This window comes from Cynocephalus volans, chromosome 6, assembly GCF_027409185.1.
Source record: "Cynocephalus volans isolate mCynVol1 chromosome 6, mCynVol1.pri, whole genome shotgun sequence".
Taxonomy (NCBI): Eukaryota; Metazoa; Chordata; class Mammalia; order Dermoptera; family Cynocephalidae; genus Cynocephalus; species Cynocephalus volans.
The window spans coordinates 98623940-98639663 of record NC_084465.1 but is presented as its reverse complement, the minus strand read 5'-3'; the positions used below and the strand labels follow the sequence as shown (position 1 = coordinate 98639663).

The 15724-nt window shown below is 43.8% G+C and overlaps 1 protein-coding gene across 2 annotated transcripts in view; it reads right to left on the bottom strand.

Moving 5' to 3' along the window:
* Positions 1-2085: 2085 nt before the first annotated feature.
* CLUAP1 (clusterin associated protein 1) overlaps positions 2086-15724 on the bottom strand; it is a 32580-nt gene continuing 18941 nt past the window's right edge. For both annotated transcript variants that reach the window (XM_063098857.1, XM_063098858.1), the window contains exons 10-12: positions 10574-10681; positions 8319-8374; positions 2086-4819 (exon numbers count right to left, since the gene is read on the bottom strand). In XM_063098857.1, coding sequence (XP_062954927.1) covers positions 4670-4819; positions 8319-8374; positions 10574-10681 — 314 coding nt within the window. In that variant the 3' untranslated portion in view covers positions 2086-4669. The remainder of the gene's footprint in view (positions 4820-8318; positions 8375-10573; positions 10682-15724) is intronic.

Here is a 15724-nt window from a genome sequence, read left to right as displayed (position 1 = left end):
CTGCCCTATTCCACTCTCCTGGTTAAAACTGTCCCTCACTCTGGAATGAGTTGCCATCTTCAAGCCCATTACAAACATCCGTTTGGCAGGGGTGACAGAGAGGACCTTTCTTTTCTCAAGAAGGAAAGGTTTTAGGGGTATGATCCTTACAGACATACAGAAAAATTATGGGACAATTGTGAAGATCAATGAAAACTTTAATTCTAGGGTTCTGGAGACAGAAAAGTTCTCCAAGAGTTTTACCACTTTTTATTCATTACAAAATCTCTTGAAGACATGGACGATATTTGCCACATGTCCTGTGGAATCTGGCAAACTGGTTATCAATGGCATATTAACTGCTGATGTCTTAATAATGGTACTCTGTGTTAGGCTTCCAAAACCACTACTGTGGTTACAGCTTCCCTATGAAAACAAGAAGCTGAGTTTCCGCATGGGATAAATTCCCTCAGTGGTCTGGTTGTTGAAAGGGAAAAAAAAAAAAATCCAAATGGATACCACAGCTCTCATCAACTAAATAACCAAGAAAAATGCTCATGAAGACTATAAAGTGATTATCACTTTTAAATTTGAAAATTCACAATGTTTCTTTTAAAACGTGTATTCAGACAAGAATATCTGGATGCTAAAACCATGGATGAAAGCCTGTTGGGGAAGAAGATATCCACTCTCAAATTATTATCCCACAAAGGCAAATGTAATATCCCTATTTACAAAGGGAAAAAAGTAAGGTAACCCAAAATCTGGCAAATGCTGACTTAACAAAAGTGATAACATCACCAATAATAGGACAAATGGACACCATGTACCCCTGATGTGATGCACTGAGGACACATCACTGATGCAGTATGTGTGCCAGAAATGTTCACCTGATTCTAATCAAGAGGAAAAATGAGACAAAATCCATACTGAGGGACATCTGCAAAACAACTGGCCCGACCCCTTCAAAAATGTCAATGTTATGAAAAACATAAAAGACTGGGGACTGTTTTAAATGAAAAGACATTAAAGAGACATAGCAACTTAATGAAAGATCTTTGATTGGACCCTAGACTGGAGGAGAAACTCAGCTATAAAGAATATTATTTGTAAACTAGGGACATCTGAATATGATCTTGTAGTATTTATTATGTTTTTTGAAAGACATTTTTGCTGGGTATAGAATTCTGGATTGATAGTTTTTTCTTCAGCATTTTCAAGATGTTGCTCTACTGCCTTCTGGTTTGCACTGCTTCTGCCTGAGGCGAGAGCTGGGCAGCACAAAGAGAGAAGTGCAGTAGCTGAATGATGGAGAAAGCTGTGCCCTGCACAAACCTAACCCTGAAGAAACTGCAGGGGCCAAGGCAGTGGAGAAAAAGAGAGCCCTCCCTCTGTCTTCAAAAAATGATCACACACCTTCAAGCTATCTGAAATGGTTGAGGGATTCAGATGACAGTCATGGACACACCAAAGCCAGCTGGCCCACACAGACTCCATCAGAGTGCAAGACAAAAGAGAATTTAATTCATATCCATGTACAAGGGACTTCTGTTCTAGGTAGGAGGTAGAACTTTTAGGTCTGTTTCAATTTAACAAGTTCTGGAATCTAGCACCTGAGTGTCCCTGGGTCCATCTAACATCTGTGATATTATGTAATGTGTTGCTAACCTAAATAGACATGCCTTCCTTCGTTACTTCCCGGCTGCCCCCCGCCCCCAGACTGGTTGGTAAGGGGATCTGAACCCTTGACCTTGGTGTTATCAACACCGTGCTCTAACCAACTGAGCTAACTAGCCATCCCCACTTCCAGACATTTGACACTGATATTAATTTAAAATGCTAAAAAAAAAAAGAGATCTTGTCTTTCTTCTCTGGTCCTAGCTAAAATGGAAACAGTTCTTCAGATTCCCCATTGAAGTCCTTGGACTTTGTTCTTGGTGGGCTACCACCAATAAAAATTGAGGACTTGAAAAATTGTTTGTATTTTCTGTCCATAAACATATTTTTAAGCATTTTAAGAGGCTCTTTAATTATATAGTAAAAAACTGTCAGCAATTTATACCAAATTTATTTTATAAAATAAATTTATAATAAATAAATGCTAGTTTTTCATTGACCTAATTATATCATCTTTAGGGACTGAGGTTTGTTCTTCTGCTTGGCTGAAACCAAATGGTGCCAGGTAGTAAGGCATTTGCACTTTTGACTCCTGGATCTGTTACAATGACGGAAACACATTAATAATAGTTATGGAGTATATGACACTCCTTGTTGACAGAAACCACTCAAGTAAGGAAGTGCTGTACCGTGGTGAGACTGCACAGTCAATTAACCAACAAATAAAAGATGATCAAGAAGTAGGTGAAACAATGAAATACCCTTTGCAGCTGTTGCCTACAGCTATGGATATGTTACTTGTAGCTCAGGTTAGAGTTCTGTGTTGAAGCCCACTAGAAGAAAGCATCACATGAGAAAAACAGAACTATATTTACTTGTTTTTTCAAAATATAATCCTGGTTTAGGCAAACCAAATTTGTAACATCCAAGACGACACAGTGACTCTCCTGCATGCTAGAAGCCCTGGCATCTGAGTGGTGACAGGGTTCCCAACACACTGATTTCCCTTCCAGATTCTTGTTCACAATATGGCACATCTCAAATTACTAGTGAATGAACTGAATATTGAGTGTTTAAAAAAAAGGGTAGGGCCGGCCCATGGCTCACTTAGGAGAGTGTGGTGCTGATAACACCAAGGCGACAGGTTCGGATCCCTATATAGGGATGGCCGGTCAGCTCACTTGAGAGAGCATGGTGCTGACAACACCAAGGGTTGAGATCCCCTTACTGGTCATCTTTCATTTTTATTTATTTTTTATTTGTTTGACCAGAAAGGGGATTGCAACCCCCAGCCCGGTGTGGTCCGTACCACGTTCAACCAGTGAGCGCACTGGCCATCCCTATATAGGATCCGATTCCGCGGCCTTGGCGCTACCAGAGCCGCACTCTCCCGAGTGAGCCACGGGGCTGGCCCCCGGTCATCTTTTAAAAAAATAAATGAATAAAAATAAAAATTAAAAAATTAAAAAATTTTAAAAAAGGGTAACCTCATACATAAAATTTAGGAAAGGAGGGACAGAAAAGCAAAGATGACAGAAATAACTGTCCTACAGTCTCCTGAAATTTACATGTATCATATTAACCTGTGAACTTTTCTTGAATAAGTATTTATATGTTATGGGTGCAAATAAGCAAAATAATTATACTTTCAAGTAATCCTTATTTAATAACATAAAAACACGGTATTAAATACACTTATTAAAAGATGAGTAACTTTGGGGGGGAGGGGAGAGAGGGAAGCGGGAAAGAGGAATGGGTAAAGGGATACAAAAATCAACTACAATGTATTTTGAGAAGTTAAAATTTCAAGAAAAATTTTTTGTGTGAGAATTACAAGATGAGGCATATGATGTTGTTAGCACAGTATCTAGCCTTCATAAACACAATAAATGCTAAAAAAAAACCCCAAAAAACCATGATGAGTAACTTCAGAAGTCTTCTGACTTTGTAAAATAAATGAAAACTGCTCTATGCTTTTTACATTAAAAAAAAAAATGAAAACCCCATCTCAACCTGTCTGCCTCTTCTCATTCCACAGCCAGGACATTCTTCCAGTGCTGCTCTACCTAATTCAACTCTGGTTCTGTTAAAAATCGGAAAAGTGAACCTGTATGGACACTTTTTCCTTCATTGGCTCCTTCCCCCAGGAGACACTCTAGTGGTGAAAAGCAGGAGACCCACCTTCGTCCCTGTGTGGTGACCTCATGTCTCGCCACACTTTAGACAACATGCTCCTTTAGAGAAATGCCACCTGGCAGGAAGAGCATGTTCCAACCATCACTGTCCCACAAGTTTGGAATCTCTAAAGGGGAAACCAGGGTCAACAGAGTTTCAAACTCAGTATAAGCCATGGAAATATGCAGGTGGCTTTAATTGAAGGTGAATCTCCCAGAGGAGGGTCAGCCTTTTGAGAGGAAATGGAATAGTAGACATAACCTGGAGCCTCACTGTTGCCTGATTTTCAAGGAAAGCTGGTTTTCATGTAACTCCTTTCTAAAAATGTTAGTTATTAAATTATTAAATGCTTGGTATCGTGAGCATGCAGAAGAAAATAAGACTATAAAATGACAAAAAAGCCTGGATCAAAAGCCAATGTATAGTAAATGTCCTAAGCTGTGCAAGTGACTACCAGCCAGATGTTCCCCTGCAAGTCCAGCCCTGTGCCAAGTCCCAGCCCCGTGCCGAGTCCCAGCCCCGTGCCGAGTCCCAGCCCCAGGTCTGCTCGACTCTTAGGGGACTGCATAGTAACAACAGCCTAGACTTACACGGTGTCAGCTCTTATTTCTCTGTGGGTTTCTGTCCCGTGGATGTGAATTACTAAAAACACATGCACATTTCAAGTTTAGGAGACAAATAAGGGGGAAAAAAAATCATTTTGAGGGTTTTCTCTGGTTCTTATTTAAGCTTTGTGGAACACAAATATAGGACGCTAAAGCAGAAGTAAGTATTGCTCCAGGAACAATGAGTCCAGCTGGCTTAGTGAACAAAATATACATTGCCTTCCTAACCTTCTAACTGCACGTTTACCTACAAATCTGAGGGTTTTAACCTGCCTGGCCCCTTGGCAAGAGGGTCAGAAGTCATTGTCGCTCTCATCCAAGGGCTCAGGTTTCCGGACCCTTCGGCTGAGCTTAGCCGGCGAGAGAGCAATGCTCTCATCTTCCAGATCATCGTCGTCATCTTCCTCATCATCCACGTCCATCTCACTGTCCTCCGAGTCATCCTAGAGGGAAAGACAGCAAGTGCAACAGGCTGCTTCATTACAACATCGTGCCCAGAGAGATCCCGCCTCACTTTTTTCCAGCAGCTCAAAGGGTAAGAGTGCAGTGACTAGCAGCGCCCCACATGAAGCAGAAGCGTGGCAGAGACCAGCGTCTACCTGGTGCTGCAGGAACACATGCGTGAGATTTCTCATCTAACCAGTACCCTTCACACACCAGCGTGCACCCGAGCTCAGCGCTGCAGGGGCTCACCTGCCCACTGCGTCTCAGGAGTGCTTGATCTGCACTGAAGGCCACCGGAAGCTGTTTTGCTCCTGTGGGCCAAGAGACCCCCCACTGGACAGCCAGGAGGACACAGGCTTGGGGAGAGGGAAGGGAGGCCTGTTTTGGCTTTTTCCAGATTGGAGCTGGAAAGCAGACAGGCAGCAAGGGGCAAAGGAAAGACACCCTCTCCCTCACCATCCAGATCCAGGCTGACCAGCTCAGCCTGACTTCCAAACCGCAAGTCCTGCATCTCCTGTGAGCCAGGATGGCTGGCCACCCTGTCTAGATCATTCCTACCAGCATACACACATGACTTACATGGCACCAGCTCTTTAAAAAGCAAAAAACCACAACTTAATCCCACTGTCCTCTCCAGCAACTCTGCCCAGTGTCTCTGTTCTCCTCAGAGCAGAACCGAGCGAACTGTGAGCTCACTCACGGTCCCCGCCTGCCCCTCTCACTACTTGTTAAGCACAAGCCACTCAGGCGCTCACCCCACGAACCCCGAGACCACTCTTATCAAGACTGCAGCATTCAATGGACGCAAATCTAATAGACAATCCGCAGTCCGCATCTCACTTGACCCACGGGCTGCCCTGGACACCCCTTCTCCCTTAAATCCACCCTCTCCGTACTTCTGGCACCCTTCTCTCCCCTTCCCTCACGTGCAGTGCAGCCTCCCTGCCTGACCCTGCAATGCAGGGGCAGTGCAGGACCCTGGGCTTCCCCTTCTCCTCCTTCTCTCTGCCCCTCAGCAATCACATCCCTGTCATGACTCAAATACCATCCGACTACGGGTGGCTCACAACATTCCACCTTCAGTCCAGACCTGTCCCTGAACTCTAGACTGGAATTTCATTTTATTTATTTATTTATTTATTTTATTTATTTTTTAAAAAGATGACCGGTAAGGGGATCTTAACCCTTGACTTGGTGTTGTCAACACCATGCTCAGCCAGTGAGCCAACCGGCCATCCCTATATAGGATCCGAACCTGTGGCCTTGGTGTTATCAGCACCGCACTCTACCGAGTGAGCCACGGGCCGGCCCTAGACTGGAATTTCAACTGGCCATTCACCACCGGCACATGGACATCTAACATGCAGCTCACACTTGGCATGTCCAAAACCACAATCCTGATCTGTTCTGCCCACACGCCTTCTCCAACTTGGCCCCGTCTCAGGAAATGGAAACTCTTAAGCTTTTGGTTGATCAGACCACAATGGAAGTATCCTGCATTTCTCTTTCTCTAACACTCCATGTCCAATCCATTAACAACACCTGATGGTTCTGACCTCAGAAACATCCAGACTTGACAACTTCTCAACATCTCCACTGCCACCACCTGAGGCTCATCCACCTTCACCTCTGGCCTACATGCCTGTAACTGGTTTCTCTCAAACGTGAGTCAGCTCTTGGCACCCCCGGCTCATGATTCGCCACCACCTGCTCCTCGCGCTCAGGGAAGATGCTGAGTCCTCATCACATCCTGTGGGGCTCTGCATGGCCCCCACTGCCTCTCTCACCTCCGGTTCACTCTGCCCCATCACCCTGCCACCTCTGCGCCCCACCTGCAGAACCACAGTCCCTGTGCCCCAGTGCCCCTCTCCATACCCATGAGGCTCAGTGCCTCCTCTCACTCAGGTCTCTGCCCAAATGTCACCACATCAGAGAGACCTTCCCTGAGCACATAGGAGACATCACTCCCTGTCCCTGTCACTCCCTGTCCCCTGAACCTGCTTTATGTCCCTTCCTATCACTGAGGATGCTGACATACTTGCTCAGTTGTTACTGCAAGAATGTAAGCGTGTGAGGGCCCTGGGCTCTGCGCCTAGCCCCCTCTGTATTCCCCATGGCACGTGACAGGCACTCGACAGGTATATGTTATGTGACTGAGCCAGCACTTGAAGGATGAAACACTGTGCTCGGGGATGCATGGACACAGCCTTCTTAAAATAAACAGGTGACAAAAAGGCATGGAGAAGATCTAACCTACAACTGAGGCATTCGTTCTGAGGAGAGGCCAGACAGTGCTTTCCAGGCACCACCCTCTGCCAAGCCAGGCTGTCCCTATTCCTGTCTTGGACAGATAAGATGGACGCATAGAAGCTATGTAACTGGCTGTGCCCTATTTTGCTAAAACAATGTATTTTTGAGGTGTTTTTTCTACTTCTCTACACACCACCTCCTATGAATTCAAGTTCGATTTCTCTGTGCACCCTGTCCAGCAAGCCTGACCTCTCCCTTCCATGAATTCCTGTAACAGTGTCCACTGTGTTCGTTAGTTGAGTCTTTGTACAAGAATGTGAGGAAAACACTTCTGTTTCTGTGCCGCCACTAGGGCTGTGCTCCAGATATGGGTGGCATCTACCCAATGGGGAGGGTCGGTGATGGGTGTCAGTCTGGTCACCCTTCACCACGTGGGCCAGGCAGCACTGCCGGGACTGCAACGAAAAACCAAGGCCCAAGTGACGAATGGAGCAGACCCAACGGCTCAACACAGCCGAGGACCCCTGGCATCCCCCTCCTGGTTAAGTTCTCCAGTTAGTCATCCACTCAGCAAAGCTCAAGGCACCAGCAGCCTGGCGTGTCAGCCTCTCCGAGGCCCTAGTCTGGAGAGCACCGTTCCCACGTTCCTTCCCCAGAATGGAGCTGTAGAGGGGGCTGGTCCTGACCCTCTCAGCATTAGCCCTTCAAGTCTAGGTTATGGTTCGAGGGCCTGATGACTCCCCAGCCCCAACCTTTCTTGTCTCTTGGCTCAGGGCTGGCCCCTGTCCTTAGTACAGGGACCTTTAGGTGATTCCACCTCTCACTGCAGGATCCATCTTGCCTGGGAGAGAGGAAGCACGACTCTGGGGAGAGGCCGTCTGCTGGCCCTGAGCAGGCCGACATACATCAACAAACACACAAGGCAAAAAACCCCAAACCACCCTGCTTCTTGGAAGTCGTGTATTTACCTAAGAGAGCTGGTGCTGCTTCCATCTTTGGAAAGCAAGAACGGAAAGAAGAGTAAGCAGGCGGAAAAGCAGGGTGAGCACATTGATTTGAGAAGAAACAAGCCATCAACAAGCAGAGAAGAGCACCCAGCTCCTCAGGAAGCCAAACTCCACAGATTGGAGCTGCGGGCCGGGCTGCGAGCAGACACTCCCGGCTGTGGCCCCGCGGCTAGTCTAGTCTACGAGCACCAGCCCAGGACCAGAAAGCACAGATGTGCGAGGGGAGCTGGATGAGACTCACATCGTCATCGGAGTCTCCACCCTGCATAGTGCCCACGACGCGCTTGCTGGGTCTTCCTAAGAACAAAAGAATGAAGAAAGCATGAAAACCTTGGAAAATAGCGCAAGGAATGGCATTTAAGATTTTCTTTCCCTTAGAAAACTGGGAGAAAGAAGAAAAATCATACTTAAAATATGCTCAAGTAGCATCCAACTCATCAAAACTGTCAATAAACAAATGGATTTTCTGCATTTCTACTTTGGAAAAAACCGGAAAATGGCATTAAAATATAAGCACAAATCATGAGTTTAGAAAAATAAACACACATCCTTTAACTGTTTTGAACTGGTATGCTATCTGTTGAAAAAGAAATAAATTCTCCCTTTATAAACCAATGTCACTTGTACTTGGATCTATGTCTAAGCTTCAAAAAAGAAAAAAAAATTTTTTTAATATTAAGTATCACAATTAGTTTATCTTTCAAATGCCAGCATTATCTAAGGGTTTCTCTATTACTCCTTTGGAAGTCAATATTGCCTAGGTATGACTTCTACAAAAACTCTGGAGCTGTCCTTTACCAGGGGTAGGAGGTTGGGGGCAGCTGGACTCGCACCCTTAGGTGGAAAAAGGAACGACTGTTACCCTGGGCCAGGCCTCATGAGAAAGGCGGCATGGAGAGGGGCCCACTCAGGACAGATCTTTTCAGAAACTTTCCCATGGTCAGACAAAATGCAAAATCTTGTGTTATTTAAAGCTGTTACTTATAGTTTTTGAAAACGGATTGTGTGATTTCACTCTGCAGGCTAAGTGGTCTGCAGAATTTAGAGGAACTGGTACCTTTACCAGGTTATACTATAAGCCAATCACACACCTTTTTACACACTTGGCTTCCATCCATCCAGTGGAAATCAAATTGCTAACTTCTATTTATGTCATGAAGCTTAAAAAATAAAAATGAAGAAAAAGGACATCAGGACATGTAATTATCCTATGAAAAAAGTGGAATGTAATAAATGAAGATAGCTGAGCCTAGAATAAGAGAAAGCAGTGAACAACAAAAGTTAACATAAAATGATGAAAGGAAGATGCCTTTACCCCTTAAATTTATTATGTATGTAAAAAATGCAACTGTGCTCAAAACATTAATAGGTGGTAGATAAAAAAATGTTTTTAAAGGCAAATATAGTGCAATTCAGTGGTAACTGTCAAAACAAAAATTTACAGAAACTGTAAGAATTCCACTTTTAATGATGCAAACTAAAGAAACACTTGCAGATATGCAGAAAGATGTATATGCAAGGAAAAAGGTGGAAATAAATCCCTATCAATACAAGAATGCTCAAGTAAATTATGGGTACAGTCATGCTATGGAATATAATGTAGCCATTAAAGAGAAAGAAGCAGATCTACATTTTACTGACAGGGGAAGAGTTCTAATAGATTTAATTTTAAAAAACAAAAACAAGTTGCAGAACCATATATACGAGGGTACTTCAAGAAGTTCATCAATTCAGGAAAACCAAAGACAGAAAGAAAACACAAAGCTCATGGAAAAATAGAATTGAAAGATAATATGAATTGTCCCATGAACTTTGGGACTATCTGGTCCTGTTTAGGTTAAAAAATTTTCAGGTGATCTTTGTATCTATGTTTGGTTCTGTGTGTGTATATATGAATGTGTGTGCGTGTGTGGACACGTATGTGGATGCGTGGACAGGCAATTTGTAGGGACATGCCCTGCAGCCACTAGCCATGACCCCTTTAGGGTAGGAGTGGGACATGAGGAAGACCCCAGGGAGCATCCACATTTGCTCCACCAATTATGCTGCTCGAATCTTTTGCAAAGAGAAAAAAATTAGAAAAACATTTTTTAAAGGCAGAGATGTTCACGTTAAGTCCTTCCTTACACATTAATCTCAGGCCATGAGGACTGTATTGCATTGAGAGCAGTTTAGGACCCAGAAAGAGCAGCATATAGCTCAGTGCCAGAGGCAGTAATGTTTCTGTGGCCACTGTGAGAAATACCAAGCCACAAATATGAATCGGCTGTTCTCAGGACCACCAGGAAGAGTATCAGTGGTAAGATGACCGCTGAGCAGTTTAAAATCCACATCCTGATAAACAACAGGGCAGGATAAACGCAGTGCAGGAACTGCTTCCTGGGGCCATTCACAGTGCACTGTGGCCCTCAGGGCGAGGCAGTCCTGGCCTAATCTTGGCTGTGGTGCTCTGTGAAATGGCACAGGGAGGAGGGCGAGCAGGAGAAGCCACAGTACCTTGCATGAGCACCTCCATGGCCGTCCGCGGCTTGGCTGGCCGTCTCTCTTCCAATTCACTATCGGATTCGTCATCCTCCTGGATGTCTATGTCCGAGTCATCATTACCTAGCAGGCACACAAGTGGGCAACACAAAAGAGTGGCTCCGTCATTACAACTTAAACAGCTTCTGTCCAGTGAAGCTCATGTGCAAGAGTCACCTGCACTCAGCCTTTCTTTAGATGCATTAGACTTTATGAGACTCTCTGGATTTGCCTGTAGATACTTGGTGCAGACTTGATGCAGACAATGACGTGCTGTGGTTTTTCAAAACAATTTTCGAAAGCAAGAAAAAAGTGGATCAGATATATTAGTTAGAAACACTATCAGAGTCTGTGAAATTTTTAAAATCAAATAACCAGCTGTCAAGATGGCTAAAGTTCTTGGTCAGTTGGGGGAAAAACCATTTTCTGTTCAATTTTAGGCTGGGTTACCAGAACGCAAGATCCTTGGCCATAATAAAGATGAGTGGGGAGCTCCCTGGAAAGGTAAAACAAGCCCATGACAAAACAAGACTGGAGGCAAGCAGGAGGCCAGGCCAGGAATGGCATGAGCCAGGCTGTCCTGAGAAGGATAGTGATGTAGCAACTGACAATGAAAAATGGGTGATAATCTTCACTGGGGGGAAATTCCATTATAAAGATAGATTTTTAATAGGTCACTGCCAATACAATCACTCCTTATATTAATTTATTTGTGCCTGTAAGTTGAACATTTTCTAAAGGGAACCTACAGAAGGAGAGTTTCCACAGTAGGAAGAAGCAGCTTTCACTGCCTGCACCTGACTTCTCTGCACCCAGGAGCCATGCCGATTTTGGAAGGACGGAATTGGATGAGTTTGCTGTTCTGATTACTGACTCAGAAGTTAGTTTGGAAGTATAATAATTGTTTACTAAAAGGCTTTGCTCCACCCCTGCTATAGGAAGGTAGTGAAATGGTAACAGAGTCTAGGTGGGCACTGAGGGAAGGTTTTCTGCTCTCTTTAGCCATGGAGAGAAGAGCTGTGCTCTGCGGTAGAGGAGAGGCAAACCTGGGAGCTGGAGAAAGTGTCAGTAATTACATCCCTCAAGGTCTTGCACATAACTAAGTGGAAAGCTAACATCTTCCAAAAGTCTTTACAGAAAATATGATTAAATATTAACATAAATTAATGACTATAAAATAAAATCACTATTCATCTTAGTTCACTTTTTACTTCATCTAGGAAAATTATGACATTAAATCCTTATCCCATGAAATGCAAATCAAATGAAATCATGAATTTTAAAATAAAATACATGCATCTCAGGCTCAATAGGATTTCTTCTGACAACTCAAAGCAATACAGACTGAGAACTGAACAGGTAAACTAAAATTAATTGTTATGGTTTGAACGTGTCCCCCAAAAAGCATGTGCTGAAAACTTAATCTTTAATGCAAGAGTGCTGGGAGGTGGGGCCTAATGGCAGGTGTTTAGGTCCTGAGGGCTCCACCCTCATGAATTCATTAATGCTGACTGTAAGAGGTTCGGAGGCTGCAGGTTCCATCTCTGGTTCCCTCTTACCTGTTCTTGGCCCTTCCTCCATGGGATGGTGTATCAAGAAGTCCCTCACCAGATGCCAGCCCCTTGATCAAGGACTTGCCAGCCTCCAGAACCATGAGCCAATATATTTCTGTTCATTGTAAATTATCCAGTCTTGGGTATTCAGTGATAGCAGCACAAAATGGAGTAAGATATGCATGCTGACACTGAACTCACTGAGTTGTCAGGGACGTGTTGAAATTAAGAATGGCTGACAAAGGTGCTGGTATGACACAATGGGGAAAGAACAGTCTTCTCAACAAATGGTGCTGGTACAACTGGACAGCCTCATGTAAAAGAAACGAAGTTGGACCCCTCCCTCACACCACGTACAAAAATTAACTCAAAACGGATCAGAGACCTAAATGTAAGAGCTAAAACATAAGACTCCTAAAAGAAAACATAGGGGTTAATCTTGATGACCTTGAATTAGGCAACGGTTTCTTAGATATGACACAAGTACAAGCAACAAAAGAAAAAACAGATAAATGGACTTCATTAAAACTTTGTGCAGCAAAGGATCTCACCAAGACAGCGAAGAAGCATCCCACAGAATGGGAGAAAATATTTGCAAATCACAAATCACATATGGGTCTATTATCCAGAATACATAAAGAACGTTCATAACTCAATAAAAAGATAACTCGATTTAAATATGGGCAAAGGATTTGAATAGATATCTCTCCAAAAAAGATATACAAATGGCCAACAAGTACATGAAAACATACTCAACTTCTTTTGCTGTCAGAGAAATACAAATCAAAACCACAATGAGATACCACTTAACACCCACTTAAATTGTAGGAAGTTTCCTTGTAAGTTTCTTCTTTTAGGTCACCACTGTCCAATAAAAACATGATGCAAGCCACAGATATAACTTAAAATTTTCTAGTAACCACATTAAAGAAAAGTAAAAAGTAACAGGTGAATTAATCTTGATATTTTAAATATATTTGGTTAAATAAAACATTATTTCAAAAGGTAACCAATATAAAAATTATTAATAAAATATTTTACTTTTTTTTTTTACACCAAGTCTTCAATCAGGTGTGTATGCTCCACTCACGGCACATCTCAATTTGGACGTGGCACATTTTAAGTGCTCAGGAGGTGCTCATGGCTCGTGGCTTGGTACTGGATGTGCAGTTCTAGAAAAGCTCCCTGGGCACAGGAATTGTGCCCCATCCATCACTGTGTCCCAGGTGCTATAACACGCCTGACACACAGCAGGCATGCAGTAAATATGTGATAAGCATATGCACATCTGTTCTCTACTCCAAAAGAATGAGTCACAGCCAGGTTACTCAAGTGCTTTCTAGGAACGTCTGGGTCACTTCATGAAATCTGAGGACTTCTTTAAGAAGTTCCTAGTGCTACAGTGCTGAATCCTCCAGAGGGTACAGTTACAAATTTACCACCAGCAATGAGGTTTAGAAGGATGGTGGGAAGATAAAGACTTTTATTATAAGGCATCTGAACACAGAGCTGGCCTTTTTAGTCCCTGTGCCCCCTGTGGCATGCTCCCATCTCTAACCACCTCTATCTTCTGTTTCCCACAGTGGCTCGAACTCTCTCTCTTCCTCAAATACCTTACTCCAAACGAACCCATCACCAATTCCTAGATGAGCTCACTCCTACTTAGTAGAGAGGACAGTGTCCATTGGATGGAGCGCTGCGAGCACATGGCCCACCTTGGCCCCCCTGACCTGCCCAGCTCACATCCCGCCTGTTCACACACACTCTCACTCAGCGGAGCTCATCCCCTCACCTGGGCTCCCAGCTTTTCAGGGCCTGTCATCATCTGGTGTCTCCTTTCTCCCCAGATCTACTGACTTAGTCTTTGTTCAAATAGCATCTCCTTGATGAGGCCTATCTGACCTATTTAAAACTGCAACTCTATCACACTTCCCCAACCCCCATACCTGCTTTACTACCACCCAGAGCATTCTTCCCCTTCCAACACACATACAGCTTGCTTATTGCTTACTGTTGTCTCCTGTCACTAGAATGCAAAGCTGGCTAAGGTGGGGACCTCTGTCTTGTCCACTGACATATCCTTAGCACCCAGAACAGATAATAACACTTTGCTGGATCGAGTCTGCTGCCTGCAGAGCAGACTGAACAGGTGATCTCTGCCAGCTTTTGCCTTTTGCTCATCGTTGCCCTTGATTCATGTCTGTGTACTACTATGTTCTTGTGTTCAGAGAAGTCTTTCCCAGATGGAGAAGAATTCAGAAAGTCTCTTTTATGTCTCCTCCCTGATCCCAATACCTGGACAATGCTTCCACATTTGCGGGGAAGCAAAGAAAGACAGGTGTCTTAAGAACTTTACAGTGAATAGAACTGAAAATGGTTCTTCATAAATAGTTTTCTAACTTCTACCCTTCATAAGTCAGTTTAAACTGGAAATTATTTTTCCGAAAAAACTAAATAACATGTGCTCACAAGAATCTTTATCCTTCAGGAGATCCCAGACCTATGCATCACCAAATGAAAGCCCCAGTTCAGAAGAATGCAGCAAGATCAGCATGAAAGGTTTTAATATCCTGGCCCAGAGCAGAATGGGATGCCACCCACCAAGCCGGGCCTCTTGAGAGTGGATAAACCCCTTGCAGGCTTACCACTTAGGGATGACTACTTAAAACTGCTCCCCTGTGTGATGTGGAACTAAAACAGCAAGGGCTATTTTGGCTACAGAGGACCTTCGAATTTCCTGAACTTGTCCCTAGAGGATTTCCCAACAGCCCCTATTCTCCTTCCAGTTTCCTGAGATTCAGAAGAGAGCGTCATAGAACAGATACAAAAGGAGAGACAAAGGGAAAAGGCAGAGAGAGAGCACACAAGAGCATGAGCGAGCACGAGCCTGATGCCCTAGGTATACTATCGTCAACGTGAGAGAGAATAAAACATTCCACCATGAAGGAAGAGCAACAGCAGAAAGAGAAGTAACTCTCTGCCACAAGGCCGGCAGTCTAGCAGTCCACGTGCTGCTACTGCTCCTGACACTCACGTGACACCTTGGTGCAGTTCACAGATGAAGAGTGCTAACCAGTCATGCAGAGCATTCCTTCCTGGAATCTAGCACCTATCTGTAGGTAACCCCATTTCTCTACAGGTGAGAGCCTGGCTGGGTAATCCTGGATTACAGGAGGACACCCCATGGGTGTGCGCTGGGGACTATCAGTAAACAGGTAGCCCCTTCACTTGTCCTCCATCCCGATGCTGGCTTCCCATCAGTTCACCCTAAAATAGGGAACCACACACCTCTAGGACCAAGTTTTCTTTTACAGTTATATATTATCTAATCAAACTGTCCATTTAAATAGGGGAAAACACTATTTTAATTTGCACAAGGACCAAACGTGCCTTAAATCCTATGTAACTTAAAATCAATCTCTTGAGTGAATTCAAATAGTACCTAACATAAAAGTTGTCAGAAAATTGCCTTTTGGAAATATTTTTGTACCTATAGTCATCAATAATGTATTATATATTTAAAAATTTGTTAAGAGGATAGATCTCACGTTGAGTACTCTTACCGCAATAAAAA